The sequence below is a fragment of the Cervus elaphus genome, chromosome 18 (assembly GCF_910594005.1).
Source record: "Cervus elaphus chromosome 18, mCerEla1.1, whole genome shotgun sequence".
Taxonomy (NCBI): Eukaryota; Metazoa; Chordata; class Mammalia; order Artiodactyla; family Cervidae; genus Cervus; species Cervus elaphus.
In genome coordinates, this window is record NC_057832.1 from 55,538,103 (window position 1) to 55,552,908 (window position 14,806).

At 46.3% G+C, this 14,806-nt stretch overlaps 1 protein-coding gene and 1 long non-coding RNA gene across 3 annotated transcripts in view; one reads left to right on the plus strand and one right to left on the minus strand.

The window, feature by feature from the left end:
* CDHR3 (cadherin related family member 3) overlaps positions 1 to 14,806 on the plus strand; it is a 70,257-nt gene that overhangs the window by 28,395 nt on the left and 27,056 nt on the right. The window contains exons 5-6 of the mRNA XM_043873165.1: positions 9,893 to 9,987; positions 10,735 to 10,839. Coding sequence (XP_043729100.1) covers positions 9,893 to 9,987; positions 10,735 to 10,839 — 200 coding nt within the window. The remainder of the gene's footprint in view (positions 1 to 9,892; positions 9,988 to 10,734; positions 10,840 to 14,806) is intronic.
* LOC122674653 overlaps positions 1 to 14,806 on the minus strand; it is a 76,451-nt gene that overhangs the window by 4,426 nt on the left and 57,219 nt on the right. Inside the window, exon 5 of one of the 2 annotated variants that reach the window (XR_006335013.1) lies at positions 2,699 to 2,743. The exons of the other annotated variant lie outside the window; for it this stretch is intronic. This is a non-coding gene — a long non-coding RNA (uncharacterized LOC122674653). The remainder of the gene's footprint in view (positions 1 to 2,698; positions 2,744 to 14,806) is intronic. 2 annotated transcript variants of the gene reach the window in all.

The following is a 14,806-nucleotide window of genomic DNA, read 5'->3' on the forward strand; positions in this document are numbered from 1 at the left end:
GGAAGAAGAGACCTTTGGGAATGAACTCCAGGTCCAATAGAATATGGTTCTACAGGGTTTGCAACAAAGCTGTTTTAAGGTTATTAGTTTGTTATCATTAGAAGACAATCCTTTTGACAAGAAAACAACCAACCAACCCAATCAGTCATCCTAGATTCTATTTGCATGAATAAGTGATTCATATTCAAATTCTTAATGGGTTCCTACTATATGTTAAGAGCAATACCAGGTGCTTTAATGTACACTTATTAATAACACACTTGTTATATAAGTTACAAATGTGCCTGAAAGTAACGGAAAATTTAACCACAGGGGTGAATATGGGATTAGTTTTCTGAAGAAGACCAGAGGCAGGCATGCAAGCAGTCCAGGGCTGGCATAGCTGCCACCCTTAGAAATCTGGGTTCTTCCTATTTTTCTGCTGTTCTATCCAGTGCATGCTGGCTTTGTTCTCCTTTTGTTCACCTCCTTATTACAGTATGGCTGCTGTCCCTCCAGGCTTTACCTCCGAGTTCCAGGCAGGAAGAAAAAGAAAAAAAGAAAGCAGGAAGGGATACAGGGTAAACGGGGCAGGCCAACTTAATTTGTCCCCTTTTTTGGTGGAAAAACCAAGACTCTCCTGGAAACCCTACCCAGAGATCTTCTGCTTACTTCTCACCGGCCAGAACCATGTCCTATGCAACTGTTGCTTGGTAGTGACCAGGGAAAAGGGGATTTTTGTATAGAGATTACATCAGCAACCCAAAGCATAGTACCTCACTTTTACATTTGGTTCATCTCAATATTTAGCAAGAATCCACTATGTGTCAGGCTTCCTATTAGCGGCTCTGCAGACAAAGATGGATAAGATACATCTTAGTACCTCAAGAGGTTTATAGTCTAGGTGGGAGACATTCATGCACACAAGAAATAATGATAATTCAATAAAATTATTACTATAAAGTTTGTACAAGAGGCAGTGGGGGGCAGAGTGGAAGGAATCTCAGCTGTGAAAAAAAAGATTTATTTTTAAATCTCCATTTTTAAAAAATATATCTTTCCAAAATTAGGTAGAGGAACAAGGTCATGGCCCCCTCAAATGTGTGTCCTAAGTCAGGTCATCACCCTTTTATAAGAAGGAAGGTAGCCAAGGTTGGGAGCAAATACAACAGGTGCATGCATGCTAAGTCACTTTAGCTGTGCCTGACTCTCTGTGACCCTATGAACTGTAGACCCCCAGGCTCCTCTGTCCTGGGATTCTTGAGGCAAGAATACTGGAGTAGGTTGCCATGGCCTCCTTCAGGGAATCTTCCCAACCCAGGGATCAAACCCACATCTCCTATATTATAGGCAGATTTTTTCTTTTTACCACTGAGCCACTGTGGAAGCCCAATACAATGAGTATTGCTCCCTTAAAAGAACATGTAATGCCATCCAAAGATTTCAGAGAACAGTTGCAGGGGCTTGGAACCGGGTGGCTGCAACTGTGGCTTCTACAGGGAGTTTAGGCTTGTTTGGGGATGGGGTACTGCAGCAGAAATTGTTAATGAAGTATTTAACACCTGTGCTGGGGCTAACAGCTGCACGGAAAATCACAGCCAGCCCGCAGGAGCAGTGAACACAATCTAAAAGGAAACTTTCTCAGACTAGCAAAAGGTAATAACAGTCTAGGAAGTAATATGCCGTGACCTTTGTACACAGACATTTTATTCTGGCCACTTGAGGGTACTAAATGACATAGTTTGCTTCCTACAAGGAGAAAGGAGATGGATTAATTTCCTATTGACCAAACCTGTGCTTCTCAACCTTGGCAGTAAATTGAAACCACCAGAGGAACTTTCAAAAGCACAGAGATCTGGGTCCCACCCCTGAGGAGTCTGATGTGACTGATCTCGGGTGTGGCCCCAGGCATCGGGTTTTCTAACCCTGATCCTCCACCCTGAGTGAGCTCTTGCAAACCCAGGGTTAAGAACCGCTGCTTTTTTTTTTTTAAATTGAAATATAGTTGATGTACAATAGTATATGTTACAGGTGTCCAATATAGTGAATCACAATTTTCAAAGGTTTTACTCCATTTAGAGGCATTATAAAATATCAGCTATATTCCCCGTGTTGTACAATACATCCTTGTAGCTTATTTAATATCTAATATTGTACCTCTTAAGTCCCTCCCCCTATATTTCTCCCCCCTCCCACTTTCCTCTTTCCACTGGTAACCACTAGTTTGTTCTCTATATCTGTGAATCTGCTTCTTTTTTGTTATACTCACTAGTTTTTTGTATTTTTTCAATTCCACACATAAGTGACATCATCCAATATGAGTCTTTCTCTGTCCAACCTATTTCACTGCTTTAAGATACTATTTCCCACACTTCCCAGGTCTCTCCCTTGGAGTTTTGGACTCTCTGGGTCTGGGATGGGCCTGAGAACCTGCATATTTGCCAGATACCTTGTGTGACTGGTCTGGTCAGAAAGGCTGGCAACAATGAGTATTTCTCAGTGTTTCCAGCCCTACATGCGGACATACTTAGGATGCTTCAAAAAATGCAGATTCCCAGCCTCTGCTGGAATGCTGAATCGGAACACAAACTTCCCAGGTGATTTTCATGCCCTCTGCCCTTTGAGAACCACTGGCCTGAGTAAACAAGCACAGACGTAAAGAAAACACCAACACATGTGCAGGAAGCCACCTGAGCTTGGTGTGTACCTTTCATCTTACCTGGTGGGTTCCAGGATCCAGCAGTCACCTTGCTGGTGGCAGCAACTAGAGGAGGAAGGATGAATAAAAAGCTAGTTCTAGGGCAGCTCCAGAACCCCCAACCCCAAGGGTGGAGATTTACAACAAATCTCCACCCTTAGCCAACTTTAATAAAGTGAAACTGTGTCCGTCACAGACTCTGTAAAACTGAGGCTAATAGAAAAACCAATGTATTTGCTCCCTTCCTTTTATTTGTTTATTTTTAAAGTTTAAATTTATTTTAATTTTTAATTAATTTTGACTGGAGTAGAGTTGCTTTACAGTGTTGTGTTAGTTTCTATTGTTAAGCAAAATGAACCAGCTATACATACACATATATCCTCTCTTCTCTCTGGATTTCCTTCCCATTTAGGTCACCACAGCCTATTAAGAGTTCCCTGGGCGATACAGTAGGTTCTCACTAGGTACCCACTTTATACATAGTGTCGATAGTGTATATATGTCAATCCCAATCACTGAAGCGTTCTAACATCCACGCACATCAATCCCGGTCTCCCAATTCCTCCCACATCACCTCTCCCCCTTGGCATCCACACATTTACTCTCTACATCTGTATCTCTATTCCTGCTCTGTAAATCAGACTTCCCGGGTGGCTCAGTGGTAAAGAATCCACCTGCCAATGCAGGAGATGCAAAAGTGGGTTTGATCCCTGGGTTGGGAAGATCCCCTGGAGGAGGAAATGGCAACCCACTCCAGTATTCTTGCCTGGATAATCTCATGGACAGAGGAGCCTGGCGGGCTACAATCCATAAAGTCGCAAAGAACTGGACGCTAGTGAGCATGCACACACATACCATTTTTCTAAATTCCACATATATGCATTAATATATATTTGTTTTTCTCTTTCTGACTTCAGTCTGCATAATACTCTATAGTGAAGTGAAGTTGCTCAGTCATGTCTGACTCTGTGACCCCATGGACTGTAGCCTACCAGGCTTCTCCGTCCATGGGATTTTTCCAGACAAGAGTACTGGAGTGGGTTGCCATTTCCTTCTACAGGGGATCTTCCTGATCCAGGGATTGAACCTGGGCCTCCCGCATTGTAGGTAGACGCTTTACCCTCTGAGCCACCAGGGAAGCCCTGTAACACTCTATAGGTGCATCCATATCTCTACAAATGACCCGATTTCGTTCCTTTTTATGGCTAAGTACCAGTCCACTGTACCACATCTTCTTTATCCTTTGTGTTATTCTTTGTTGATGGATGTTTAGCTTGCTTCCAGGTCCTGGCTATTGGAAATAGTGCTGAGTGAACATGGAGTGCTGAGTGAACATGGAGTGCTGAGTGAACACGTTCCTGAGTGAACATGGAGGGGCATGCGTCTTTTTGAATTATGGTTTTCTCTGGGTATAGGCCTAGCAGTGGGGTTGCTGGGTCATATGGTGGGTCTTGCTCCCTCTGTTTTAAAGAAAGTTTTAAAGTATATGGTTGCACATTGTTTGGACCTGCACTGCCCAATAGAGCTGGACTGTCAGCCAGAAACGAGTGCTGTGTGTTTAAATGTTCTAGCAGCCCAATGAAAAAGGTGAAATAATACAAGTGAAATTCATTTTAGTGTAGTTGACCTCAATATATCCAAACTATTATCCTTTCAACATATAACTAACATAAAAATGATTCATATTTCACACCCTTCTTTCATAGTATGTCTTCAGACTTGTGTATTTTACACTTACAGCTCATTTTCTTGGACCAGCCACAGTGCAAATGCTGTGTGATTACAGGTGCCCATGGTTGGTGGCTTCTGTGCTGGATGGTGTGGCTGAGACCCAGTACTTGCTCCCCTGCCCATGCACCTTCTGTGTTGTGATGGGTGCAAGTGGAGCAGGCTCACAGGCAAGCATTAGGACACAAAGACATGCAGAATAGTCCCTATGTGGATAATTATATTCATTGGCATTTCTTCCTGCCCTTTCTCCACCTCCTGAAGGAGGCTCTATGGGCCCCACTCCCTCCCACCCAACTCCCACAGTCCCGCCCCCTGCTGCTTGGAAATGGCCACCGTGACTGCAGCAAAGCCTCCTCCGAGACTCAAAGAACGTTAATCAGTTTCACAGCTGGAGGCAAAGTGATCTAGTGCAGCAATTCCTCCATTAAGGGGCTTTCTCTTGGCCTTTCCATTAGGGAAGGACTTCTGCATAAAGTGAAATGTGCTTTGTCTTCACCAGGGCAGACAAAGGATGAATTCAAAAGAGCCATAACTTCGCTACCAGCTGGGCTACCGGGAGAGGCAACAGGGGAGGCAGTTCTCTCTCTGCTTCCATCTCGCTCATGGCTCTGAAAAGTGGTAGCAACTTTTGTCAGATGCCTGCTGGTCCCACTGGATGGGACTTTTAAGATGCCTTGAGCAGCATTCTATTTCCTGATGAGGGAAGGAACGGAGGCCCTTGCCGGGGCCAGGTAATGCCAGTGAGAACGAAGGGATCCCGTTCATCCCCTTCTACCCCGTTCTGGCAAATTGTCCTTGGTGTCCTGCCCCTTTCTTTCCTGAGTGATACTGCCCTTCCTGTTTCCCCAGGGATGTCCACCCCAACAGGTGCACACACACATACATCCCATTCACTGCCCCCCCCTCCCCCCAGGCATCTGCCTAACTCAGAAGTCACCACCGGAAGTCTTTGCAAAATGCCTTACACCCCAGGCTCTTGTGAGACTGCTCAAGAAAGGAAAAAGCAGTGCTATTGGATAATTCCTACTCCAAATACACCACCACTGATGACTATTCATACATCAGGAGAGATACTTCCTTGAAGAGAAGGAGATTGTTGTCCTTATGATTAGTGAAGCCTGAATCAAAGAACAGGACCCAGGGCTGATTAGGGGAAAAAACTGACAGAAGAAAGGAAGGTTTGCAGCTTTCTCAGTAAAGGATGATATATCTATAGCATTTTGCATTTATACATGTGGCTCACCTTAAATACTTGTCTACAACCCACCTAGCTCACCCTCATGATAATATATACACAAGCCGAGTCCAGCTGAGTTAAGGGCTTGAACTGGGGTTTTTATTTTATGATAGTTGTTCTTTTCTCCTAGGTACCCTTCCCTCCCACTCGCATCCCCCACCTCCCACCTCTGAGCTGGTTTGGGGAGGAAGGGTGAAAAGAGAGGAATGGGGCTTTTATAAAATATTCAGCTTACACTGAAAAATAATTGGACTGTGTTGTCATATTTACAACTTGCCCAGGCCCAGTAGGAAGATGCTGCTGTGTCTGGACCTTCTGGGTGGGCTTGGAGGCATGCTCTCAGTGGCTGGTGAAGTTACTGGCGCTCTTCGGACTTGGAAGGAATAAGGGTCCTGCTTTCCCTCTGGAAACCTGGCCCCTGGAAACTGCCTGCTGTGTTCCTATGAGCTGGGAGGCTGAATTCTTGTTGCTTGATTCCACTGCAGGCCTGGAAGCAACCGAGGGCTGCAAACCAGCACAGGTTGAATCATTATTCACCCATGACGTCAACTGCAGCGGGGGAGCCAGCCCGGAGGTGGCGCATCCTCCCAGGGGAGCCTGACATTTCAGGAAACTGGGCCAGCTCTGTCACATCCTCCTTCCTCCTCGAACTGGTGGCACAATAAAGGATGAATGGGGCAGGAAACCCGCTCAACGTCCTCCACCCTGAAGCTCTGTGTCCATGAGCAAAACGCTGCTGCCAAGGGGCTGCAAATAGAGAAACCTGGGGTGGCAGTAAAGGAATATTCCCTGCGGGGAGGCTAGAGAGCTTGTCTGACAAGCGTTTGTTCACCGAATTGATCTGATTACTCAGGACTTTTCTTAGCCAGTGCTGGAGCAGAGAGGGGCTGCCGCTGCTTTTCATTCTATTTAATTTCTGTTTTCCAAGAATGAATATCAAGGGAGCAGCTTTGATTAAACAAGCCTTTAAAAAGGGGGAGAGAATGCCAGGTTTTACAGAAAGCTTTGCTGAGTCGCTGGCAAATGGCCACATGACACAATATTTTTAGTCTATGGATATCATCTCCTTTCTAAGTACAAAACTGCTATTCCCATTAACACAAGCTCGTAAGTTCAGGGATAAAGGAAATTAGCCTGGCTCTATAAGAAAAAAAAAATCAGGATTCCAGGAAATCAGCCTCTTAATAAAAATTTAAAAGAAATTCCCCATGTTCTAATTCTCCAGCTCGCCACCTTTTCTGTCTGTTGCTGTTGATTTTTTCCTTCCTTGCTGAGACAGGAGGCATAACTGGAGATTTCATACCCCAGTCTAGCATTACCAAATCGAAACAGAATTTTTTTTTATAAAGGCTGGCAAGATTTTTGTGGTTGTTGTCCTTTTGTTTTGTCAGATTCTTTAAGGTGGGAATGCTGGTCTCAGATGGGAAAAGGCTAGAATAAAGTCCCAATATTTAACCAGTATTTACTGAGCATCTACTAGGTGTTAGGCACAGGGATAGAGCAGTGAATAAAATGAAGCCCTTTCCCTCATGGATCCCACATTCTAACTGGACAGTAGTAGTTAACATACATGGAGGGCTTATCACGGCTGGGCACTGTTCTAGAACTTTACGTGATCACTCCATGGGGCATGCCTTAGTATTCCTCTTCGTTGCACAAGCTCTCACAGCTGGAAAATGGTAGAACCAAGATTCAGATTCAGCAGTCTGGCTCCAGTCTGGATCCAGAGCCACTTCATGACTCAACGGCTCCAACCTGTGACTCACATTCCAGACGGATCTAAGCGTCTTCTCTCTGTGTCCCATCATATCCTACATTCATCTCTCCTAGAGCACCTGGCCCAAATCTTCTTTGTATGTTCCTTTGGTTGACCATCATCTTCAGCAGAGCAGGGCTGTCTGTCATCTTCGCATCCCAAGACTTCAACTGTCTGGAAAACAACCAGATCTGCGGGCCTGTCTCCTAGATCATTTTAAAACACATGCGAAAAGGCCAACTGATTCAGGTGCATATACTAAATGCCTTGCCAGGCTCTGAACCCTACCATTCCAGCACCTTCAACTTGGACCTCTGATACGTGGATATGTGAGGATCCTCCACAGGAAAGGCTCTGCTCACAGAGCCAGAACTGCTCCACATGTTGCCAGCTGCAGGCCCTGCCAGTCAATCGGTGGGGGGCTTGGGATAAGCATCACATCTTTGAGTGCTGCCAAGATGTTCATACAATTTGGAGATGGAATGTGGTGGGAGCTGGGAGAAAGGCAGTCCTTGGCATTGCCCGAATATTTCCTCTTAACAATGGGTTGGAAGCACTTAAGTAACCAGCAAGGAAGACCATAAAACAAGCCGTTACAGTAGAATGTTGTATCATCATTAACCAACCAGGCTGTAAAATAAGACAAGAATATGGGCAAATGCTCAAGTTCTAAATAAGAAGAACAAAATATTATGATTTTGGTTAGAACATCATCTCAATTTGTTTTGGAGAGTGTATGTTTACATAGAAAAGAACAGAAGGCTATTCATGAAAATGATGAGATTTTATAGGTGATTAATATTTTCTTTTTTAAACTTTTCTGTTTTTCCCAATTTCTGTGTTAAAAATATGTTCATTACAGCTAGAAAATGTTATTAAATAATAAATGGAAAGTAAGCACTTAAAAAATGATTTTAAAATCTTATATTGGCCCCAAAGGAGAGCTTTCATCTCTTTTCTGTGCATTCTCTCTTCTCTACGGGGAGCTCAGCTGTGATCACAACGCAGCAAATCACTGGGTTGGAAAGCTTGGCTAGCGTTTCCTTTGATTCTAGACTTCAGGGGCTGGGACTCTGGTCGCAAAACCTCCACTTCTGATCTGATCAGGGATCATCTCTCATCCTAGTCGCAAATAATGACACCTTCTACTCTTAAAGCCCTTTGGAATAAATGGCGATAAATATGCAAGCCTCACATGTTGCTGCAGCCCTCTTCATTATACAGTGTGCTTTTGATTTAATCCTCACCATAACATGTGTTGGTGGTCCCATCCCTAAATTACAGGCAAGGAATGGAATTGTCCCAGGTCCTGAGGTGAGATCCAGAACTTGGACTCAGCCCTTCTGATCCAGGGCCTTCTCCCGCTTCTTGATTCCATCATGGGAGCAAGGAAGGGACTCCATGATCCTGATGAGCATCCATGGATGGATGGGGTGGGCCTCCTACGGGCTGGCTCTTAGTAGGACAAACAAATAAGCTTGTGTCCCTATCAGAGCAAGTGGTGCTGGGCAGGGGGCCCTCAAGAGAGCTGGGCTGAGCACTGGGAACCAAGGAGGACAGGCTCTCAACTCCCTAACTTGTACAAAGACTTGACCAGTTGCCACAGCCCTGCGATCGAATGTTAAAGAGTCCAAGCTAGCTTCCAACTTGGACACCAGTACCTGCTAAGGTTATTTTCTCTCCCACTTGGTTCTTCTCTTTTCCCTGCCATCATTTCAATGAACAATGCTTGTGAACATTTTCGTACCACATCATGTCCCAAGTTCTTTTAAGGGAAGAGACTGAATCATATTTGCTTTGTTATTCTTGTTCAGTTGCTAAGTCATGTCTGACTCTTTGTAACCCCATGGATTGCAGAATGCCAGGCCCCCCTGTCCTCCACTATCTCCCGGAGTCTGCTCAAATTCAGGTCCATTGACTAGGTGATGTTATCTAACCATCTCATTCTCTGCTGTCCCCTCTTCTCCTTTTGCCTGCAATCTTTCCCAGCATCAAGGTTTTTTCCAATGAATCAGCTCTTCACATCAGGTAGCCAAAGTATTGGAGCTTCAGCATCAGTCCTTCCAATGAATATTAGGGTTGATTTCCTTTAGGATTGTTCTATTTCCTAATACATGGGAGCTGTGTTGAAATAGTGTTGGTTAAAGCCAAGACATTGAATCAAAGCTAGAAGTGAGAATATGGTGGTGAGGACAAGGATGCTGGACTCAGAAGCAGGGGGCTGTTTATGTGCATTTTCTGTAATTGAAGTAGGATCCAGTAACCAGCTTCTCAGGGCACTGCCGATCAGGGTCAAAGGCTCAGACCAACTGACCCAGAGTTTTCTTGAATCACGAACCATTAAGCCAGAGAACTGCCCATTTGGACCTTCATCCTGTTGCATCAAAAAGGTTCCACGGGCCATGAATATAAAATGGGAAGTGAACAACCTCACTTCCTGGGGAAAGCTGCATAGGTGTGCTTAGTTATACTTTTTCCCTTGTTTTTTTAGTATCTCCTGATTTCCCCTTCAAAGAATTTCAGAATGTCTGCTAATGGGACCCTCTTCTCCACAACAGAATTTGACTTTGAAGCAGGACACAGCAGGTAGCCTTTGCCAATGACCTTACTTGAAGTACCTTTTATCTGAGGGTCCAAGAGCAGGCCTGGTGCAGCCAGGGAGGCCCTGAGTGTTTTGTGGCCTTGCTGCCAGGTTCAGAGGGTAGTGAGCTCCAAAGAGGGATTGGGATCAAGGCCATTATCCAGAAGGCCTCCTTCCCTGTCCAAAACCCTCCTCTCTGGACCACAGGGATGAAGGTGTGGGAGAGGGCCCCTGGGGCATCTGGAGGACTGCCTTGGATGCCCTTCTGGCTCCAGGGAGACAGCCATTGGAGCTGTCCACGGACATTAGAGCAAAACGGTGGAGGCAAGCAGGCCTCTGAGGAAGGAGGTGAGGAGAGGCCAGGGTTCAAGGATGAAAACACAGAGGTCTTGGGGTCAACCGTGTTTGGCTCTGGGCTCTGCACCAGGTGTGAAAAGCAGGTCTAGTTACTTAATCTGCAGCAGCCTTGGCTTCCTTACGTAGATGTACTAGGCACTTTGCTGGGATGTCGTGGGGAAGGATGAGGACAGAGTATGCAACGTGGCGACCGTGAGATGGCGGCCATGGATAATAACTAAAGGATGAGAAATGGAAGGGTCTTAGAGATGAGGAAAGAAGATCTAACTCTGCAGGGGCATATGGAGAAGGGGTGGCCAGAAAGGGGAAAGACACTTTCCCCACTCCCTCTACCTCATTTGTGGAGGTGTCAGCAAAGCTTGACTCCCTCCCTGACTTGGGCTATTTCCTGACAGTTATCATCTCATCGTGGAAGTGAGAGATAGTCAAGGACTTGGAGCATCCACGGAGCTGCACGTGAATATCGTGAACATCAATGATGAGATCCCACGCTTCACCAGGTAGGCCTCGGGGCATGGGGGGTGGTCTCAAGTGGCTGAGTCTCTTCAGACTCATTCCATCCCAGGGGGAGGGCTGCCCCTCGCTCCGCTGGGAGGAGAGGTAAGAGGCTCCTGACCATCAGGGTACTTTACCTGGGCCTCTGGACTTCCGCCTTCCATCTCAGCTCCCCCTGCCTCCACAGACACGTGCACCATGGGATTCTGGGTATGCTGGGGAGGAGGTGGGGGCCACACACCTTGGCCTTGTGCAAGGCCTGCCAATGGGCACATGTAGAAGGTAAATATGAGGTACTCATAGGATAAAGCACTCACCGTTAGTAACAGCACAATCCTAGAGAATGTCATCAGTCCACTTTCCCTCCTCTTGGAATATCATTGTCTCTGACTGAGGGAAGGGCTGTTTTGATGATGCCTAAGGGATCTGCTCACTGCTGGGTGCTCTGAGTTTCTTCCTGCTGTGATGGGTCCAGGACCTGTGTCTGGCAGCTCCTCCATCCAGTTGACATGAGGAATGAATCTGGTGGAGACACCCTGTGGGAGTGTGCCCGGCAGTAGTGTAGGCACAAAAGGGAGACCAGAGCCTGTCACCCATAGAAGGATTTAGGAGAGGGAGGTGGGATTCTGAGCTAGCATATGACTCTGCAAACAGCCTGACTTCCTGGTTACGAAATTCTGCCTGCCCCAGTTTCTGAGCCAGGCTCAAAAACCACCATAAGGAAACTGGCAAAATGCCCTGCCTCAGTTCACTGTATTCATGGAATAAATTCAGCTCAGGAGATCCCACCAACAAAAAGTCACTGGGCCCCAGAACTATGTAGAATGCTTGCAAAGTATTCTGAGATTGAGGTATTAAAGCCACTCACAGGCTGATTGAGTGCCTTTTGGCAAAACACACCACAGTTGTGAAACTTCTGGATATTATCACAGTCTATAGCCCAGATGCTGGGTGTCAATGTGAAGGGAACAGCAGCAGAGATACTCCCATGAAATACTTCCCATCCATGCCTGTTGCCAGGTTAAGCTCAGAAGGATGACTCAGTACATTCCTGCTGACAGGCTCCTGCAGGAGCGCAGTACGGGCAGCTTATAAATAGTTGTGACATCCCAGCCTGGATTCGGACTCAAGTGTTGGCCAACATGGCAAGGCAGATTCATCAGTGATCCCCAGAGGAAGGTGATGTTGATGGGGCTGGAGCTGACACGTTCTGTGATTCCCTCCCCAGTCTGTGAGGTAGGAAAGCAGACTATCAAGTTCACCCATGGGGCAGAACTTGTAGGCCATCTGATTTAAACTATATCTTTCGAAATAAAGCAGCTCACCTCTGCAGAAAGAGAACATGACCTTGGCTATTTGTTGAGGCCCAGAGATGGCTCTGGCGCTCTAGCTCTCACTTTCAGTTTGAGAGATGAACCTGTAGGGCTCCATCCCAGACAGGAAACATGAACTATGTGACTGTCTAAACATTTTTTTGAAAAAATAGGCGACTTTCTTTCAGAGTATTCCCCTGGATGTTGGTAGGGATGGGTCTGCAAGAGCTTGTGATCTAGAAGGACTGGGGGGAGGGTGACTGCTATCTCCTCCTTCAACAGGTTTGCTCAGTTTCAAACTAGATACTGACTTTGGGGGTTTCCTGGTTTCCTGGTTCCCTTGAACCACGATACTTCTTTTCCCCCAAATCAGTGCTAGGACTAAACATTTGCTGTTGTTCAGTTGCTCAGTCATGTCTGACTCTTTGCGACTCCATGGACTGTAGCACACCAGGCTTCCCTGTCCTTCACTGTCACCCTGAGTTTGCTCAAACTCATGTCCATTCAGTTGATGATGCCATCCAATCGTCTCGTCCTTTGCAGCCCCCTTCTCCTCCTACCCTCAATCTTTCCCAGCATCAGGGTCTTTTCCAATGAGTCAGCTCTTCACCTTAGGTGGTCAAAGTGTTGGAGCTTCAGCTTCAGCAGCAGTCCTTCCAATGAATGTTCAGGGCTGATTTCCTTTAGGATGGACTGGTTTGATCTTGCTGTCCAAGGGATTTCAAGAGTCTTCTTCAGCACCACAGTTCAAAGGCATCAATTCTCTGGTGCTGAGCCTTCTTTATGGTCCAACTCTCATATCCATTCATGACTACTGGAAACTTGGGACTAAACATAAGTTATTTAGTTCAGTATTAACACAATTAATTCCTCAAATGGACTTGAGTAGACTGAGGTTGAGTATGAAGTAGAAATGCAAAATGTGGAAGCAACTCTCCTCTCTTGACTATCTGTTAAGGTTCTGCAATGAACACAATCAATGCAAGTACTACTTCTGTTGTTGAAAATGTCTTACCATTGTATTCCTGGATGGTGACAAATGTCTCAGTGTTTCCTGGACTCGCGACATGCACTCCAGGATGCTGCCATTATGAAAGCTGGGCAGCTGAGAATGAGTACCTGACTTACATTCACCATCTACATCGCAGGCAGAGTGCTCTATATTTTTGCAGAGATCCTTGTTTTCGAGTCAGGCAGGGTGGTCTTTCTCTTTTTTGCCCACCCCTTTGCACAGTTCTTTTCAACCTGGTTCCAGATAGTGTAGACACAGTTCAGAGGCTTAACAGACACCATCTCAGGTCATCCTGGATTCACAGCCTTTCCCCTGAGTGTGGCCATGGGCCCAGGCTCTGGTGAGCCAGCATCATGGAGAGAAGAGTATGGGGAGTGGTAATATCAGAGCTTCCCCTGTTGGGGAACTGCCAGGGTCCTGGTTTTAGCGCATTTGAACAGATCTCTACTGTGGTCTCAGGGTGACACTTCTAAGTAAAGTGATATTTTATACACACTTGGGCCTTGGATCCTCAAGCCAAATAAACCACAGATTTTATCTTCTGCCAGGCTCAATATCAAGCCAGCCAAGGAAAGGATGTTATATCTGGGTAATTGATTCTTCACCAACAGCCTGATCAGTCCTCCTCATGGGACCTGAGTTCCTGGAGCACCCAGCATGGCCTAGATAAGCCCACAGAACAGGGTCTTAAGCAGCTGCACTCCTGACATGTCAAGAAGGATTCTTTCTGTGGTGGGGCTGTCCTGGGCATCACAGGTTGTTTAGCAGCGTCCCTAGTCTCTACTCACTACATGCCAATAGCAGCCTGCTCCTCTAGGTGTGACCAACAACAGAATCACCTGCGGCTGAGAACCACTGTCTTAGGAAAAAAAAAGGAGGTTGGGAGGAAGGGGATTTCTCTCCCAAGGTGTCCTCTGTCTGTTCTATGAGAGGCAGAGGGAACCTCTAGCTTTTACCTCTAGTGATCCCTTATAATGCGTCTGTTCTAAGTCGCTTCTGTTGTGTCCAACTCTTTGCAACACTATGGACTGTAGCCTGCCAGGCTCCTCTTTCCATGGGATTCTCCAGCAAGAATGCTGGAGTGGGTTGTCATGCCCTCCTCCAGGGGATCTTCCTGACCCAGGGATTGAACCCACGACCCTTATGTCTCCTGCACTGGCAGGCAGGTTCTTTACCCCTAGCACCACCTGGGAAGCCCAATTCCTTACACAGGTGGTCTTTCTCAAACTTTAAAGTGCATACACATTCCCTGGGCATCTTTGAAAATGTGGATACTAATTCAGTGGTCTGGAGGGGCTGGAGGTCTGTTTACAGACGCTGCATCCTCAGGAAGCTGGTTAGAAAGGAAGGGACCACATTTGGGGTAGCAAGGGTGAGGCTGTGAAGGTAGCATGGTTGTCTTAGCGACCTCTTTGTTGGAAGTTAACAGAACCCCCTTAATGTAGCATCCCCCCCAAAAAAATCCAACATGTTAGAAACAGGGGCTCTCACACAGTAGAATAAGGACTTAGTGCAGCCTGAGAAGCCAGAGCCAAATCCCTCTCCCCTCTGTCTCTGCTGTTGGTTCCTGCCACCCCTGCTTCCATGGCCACACCAACTTTGTCCATCCCTGGACCCCAGTGGGTGGCACAGTTTCCCGGAGAACGA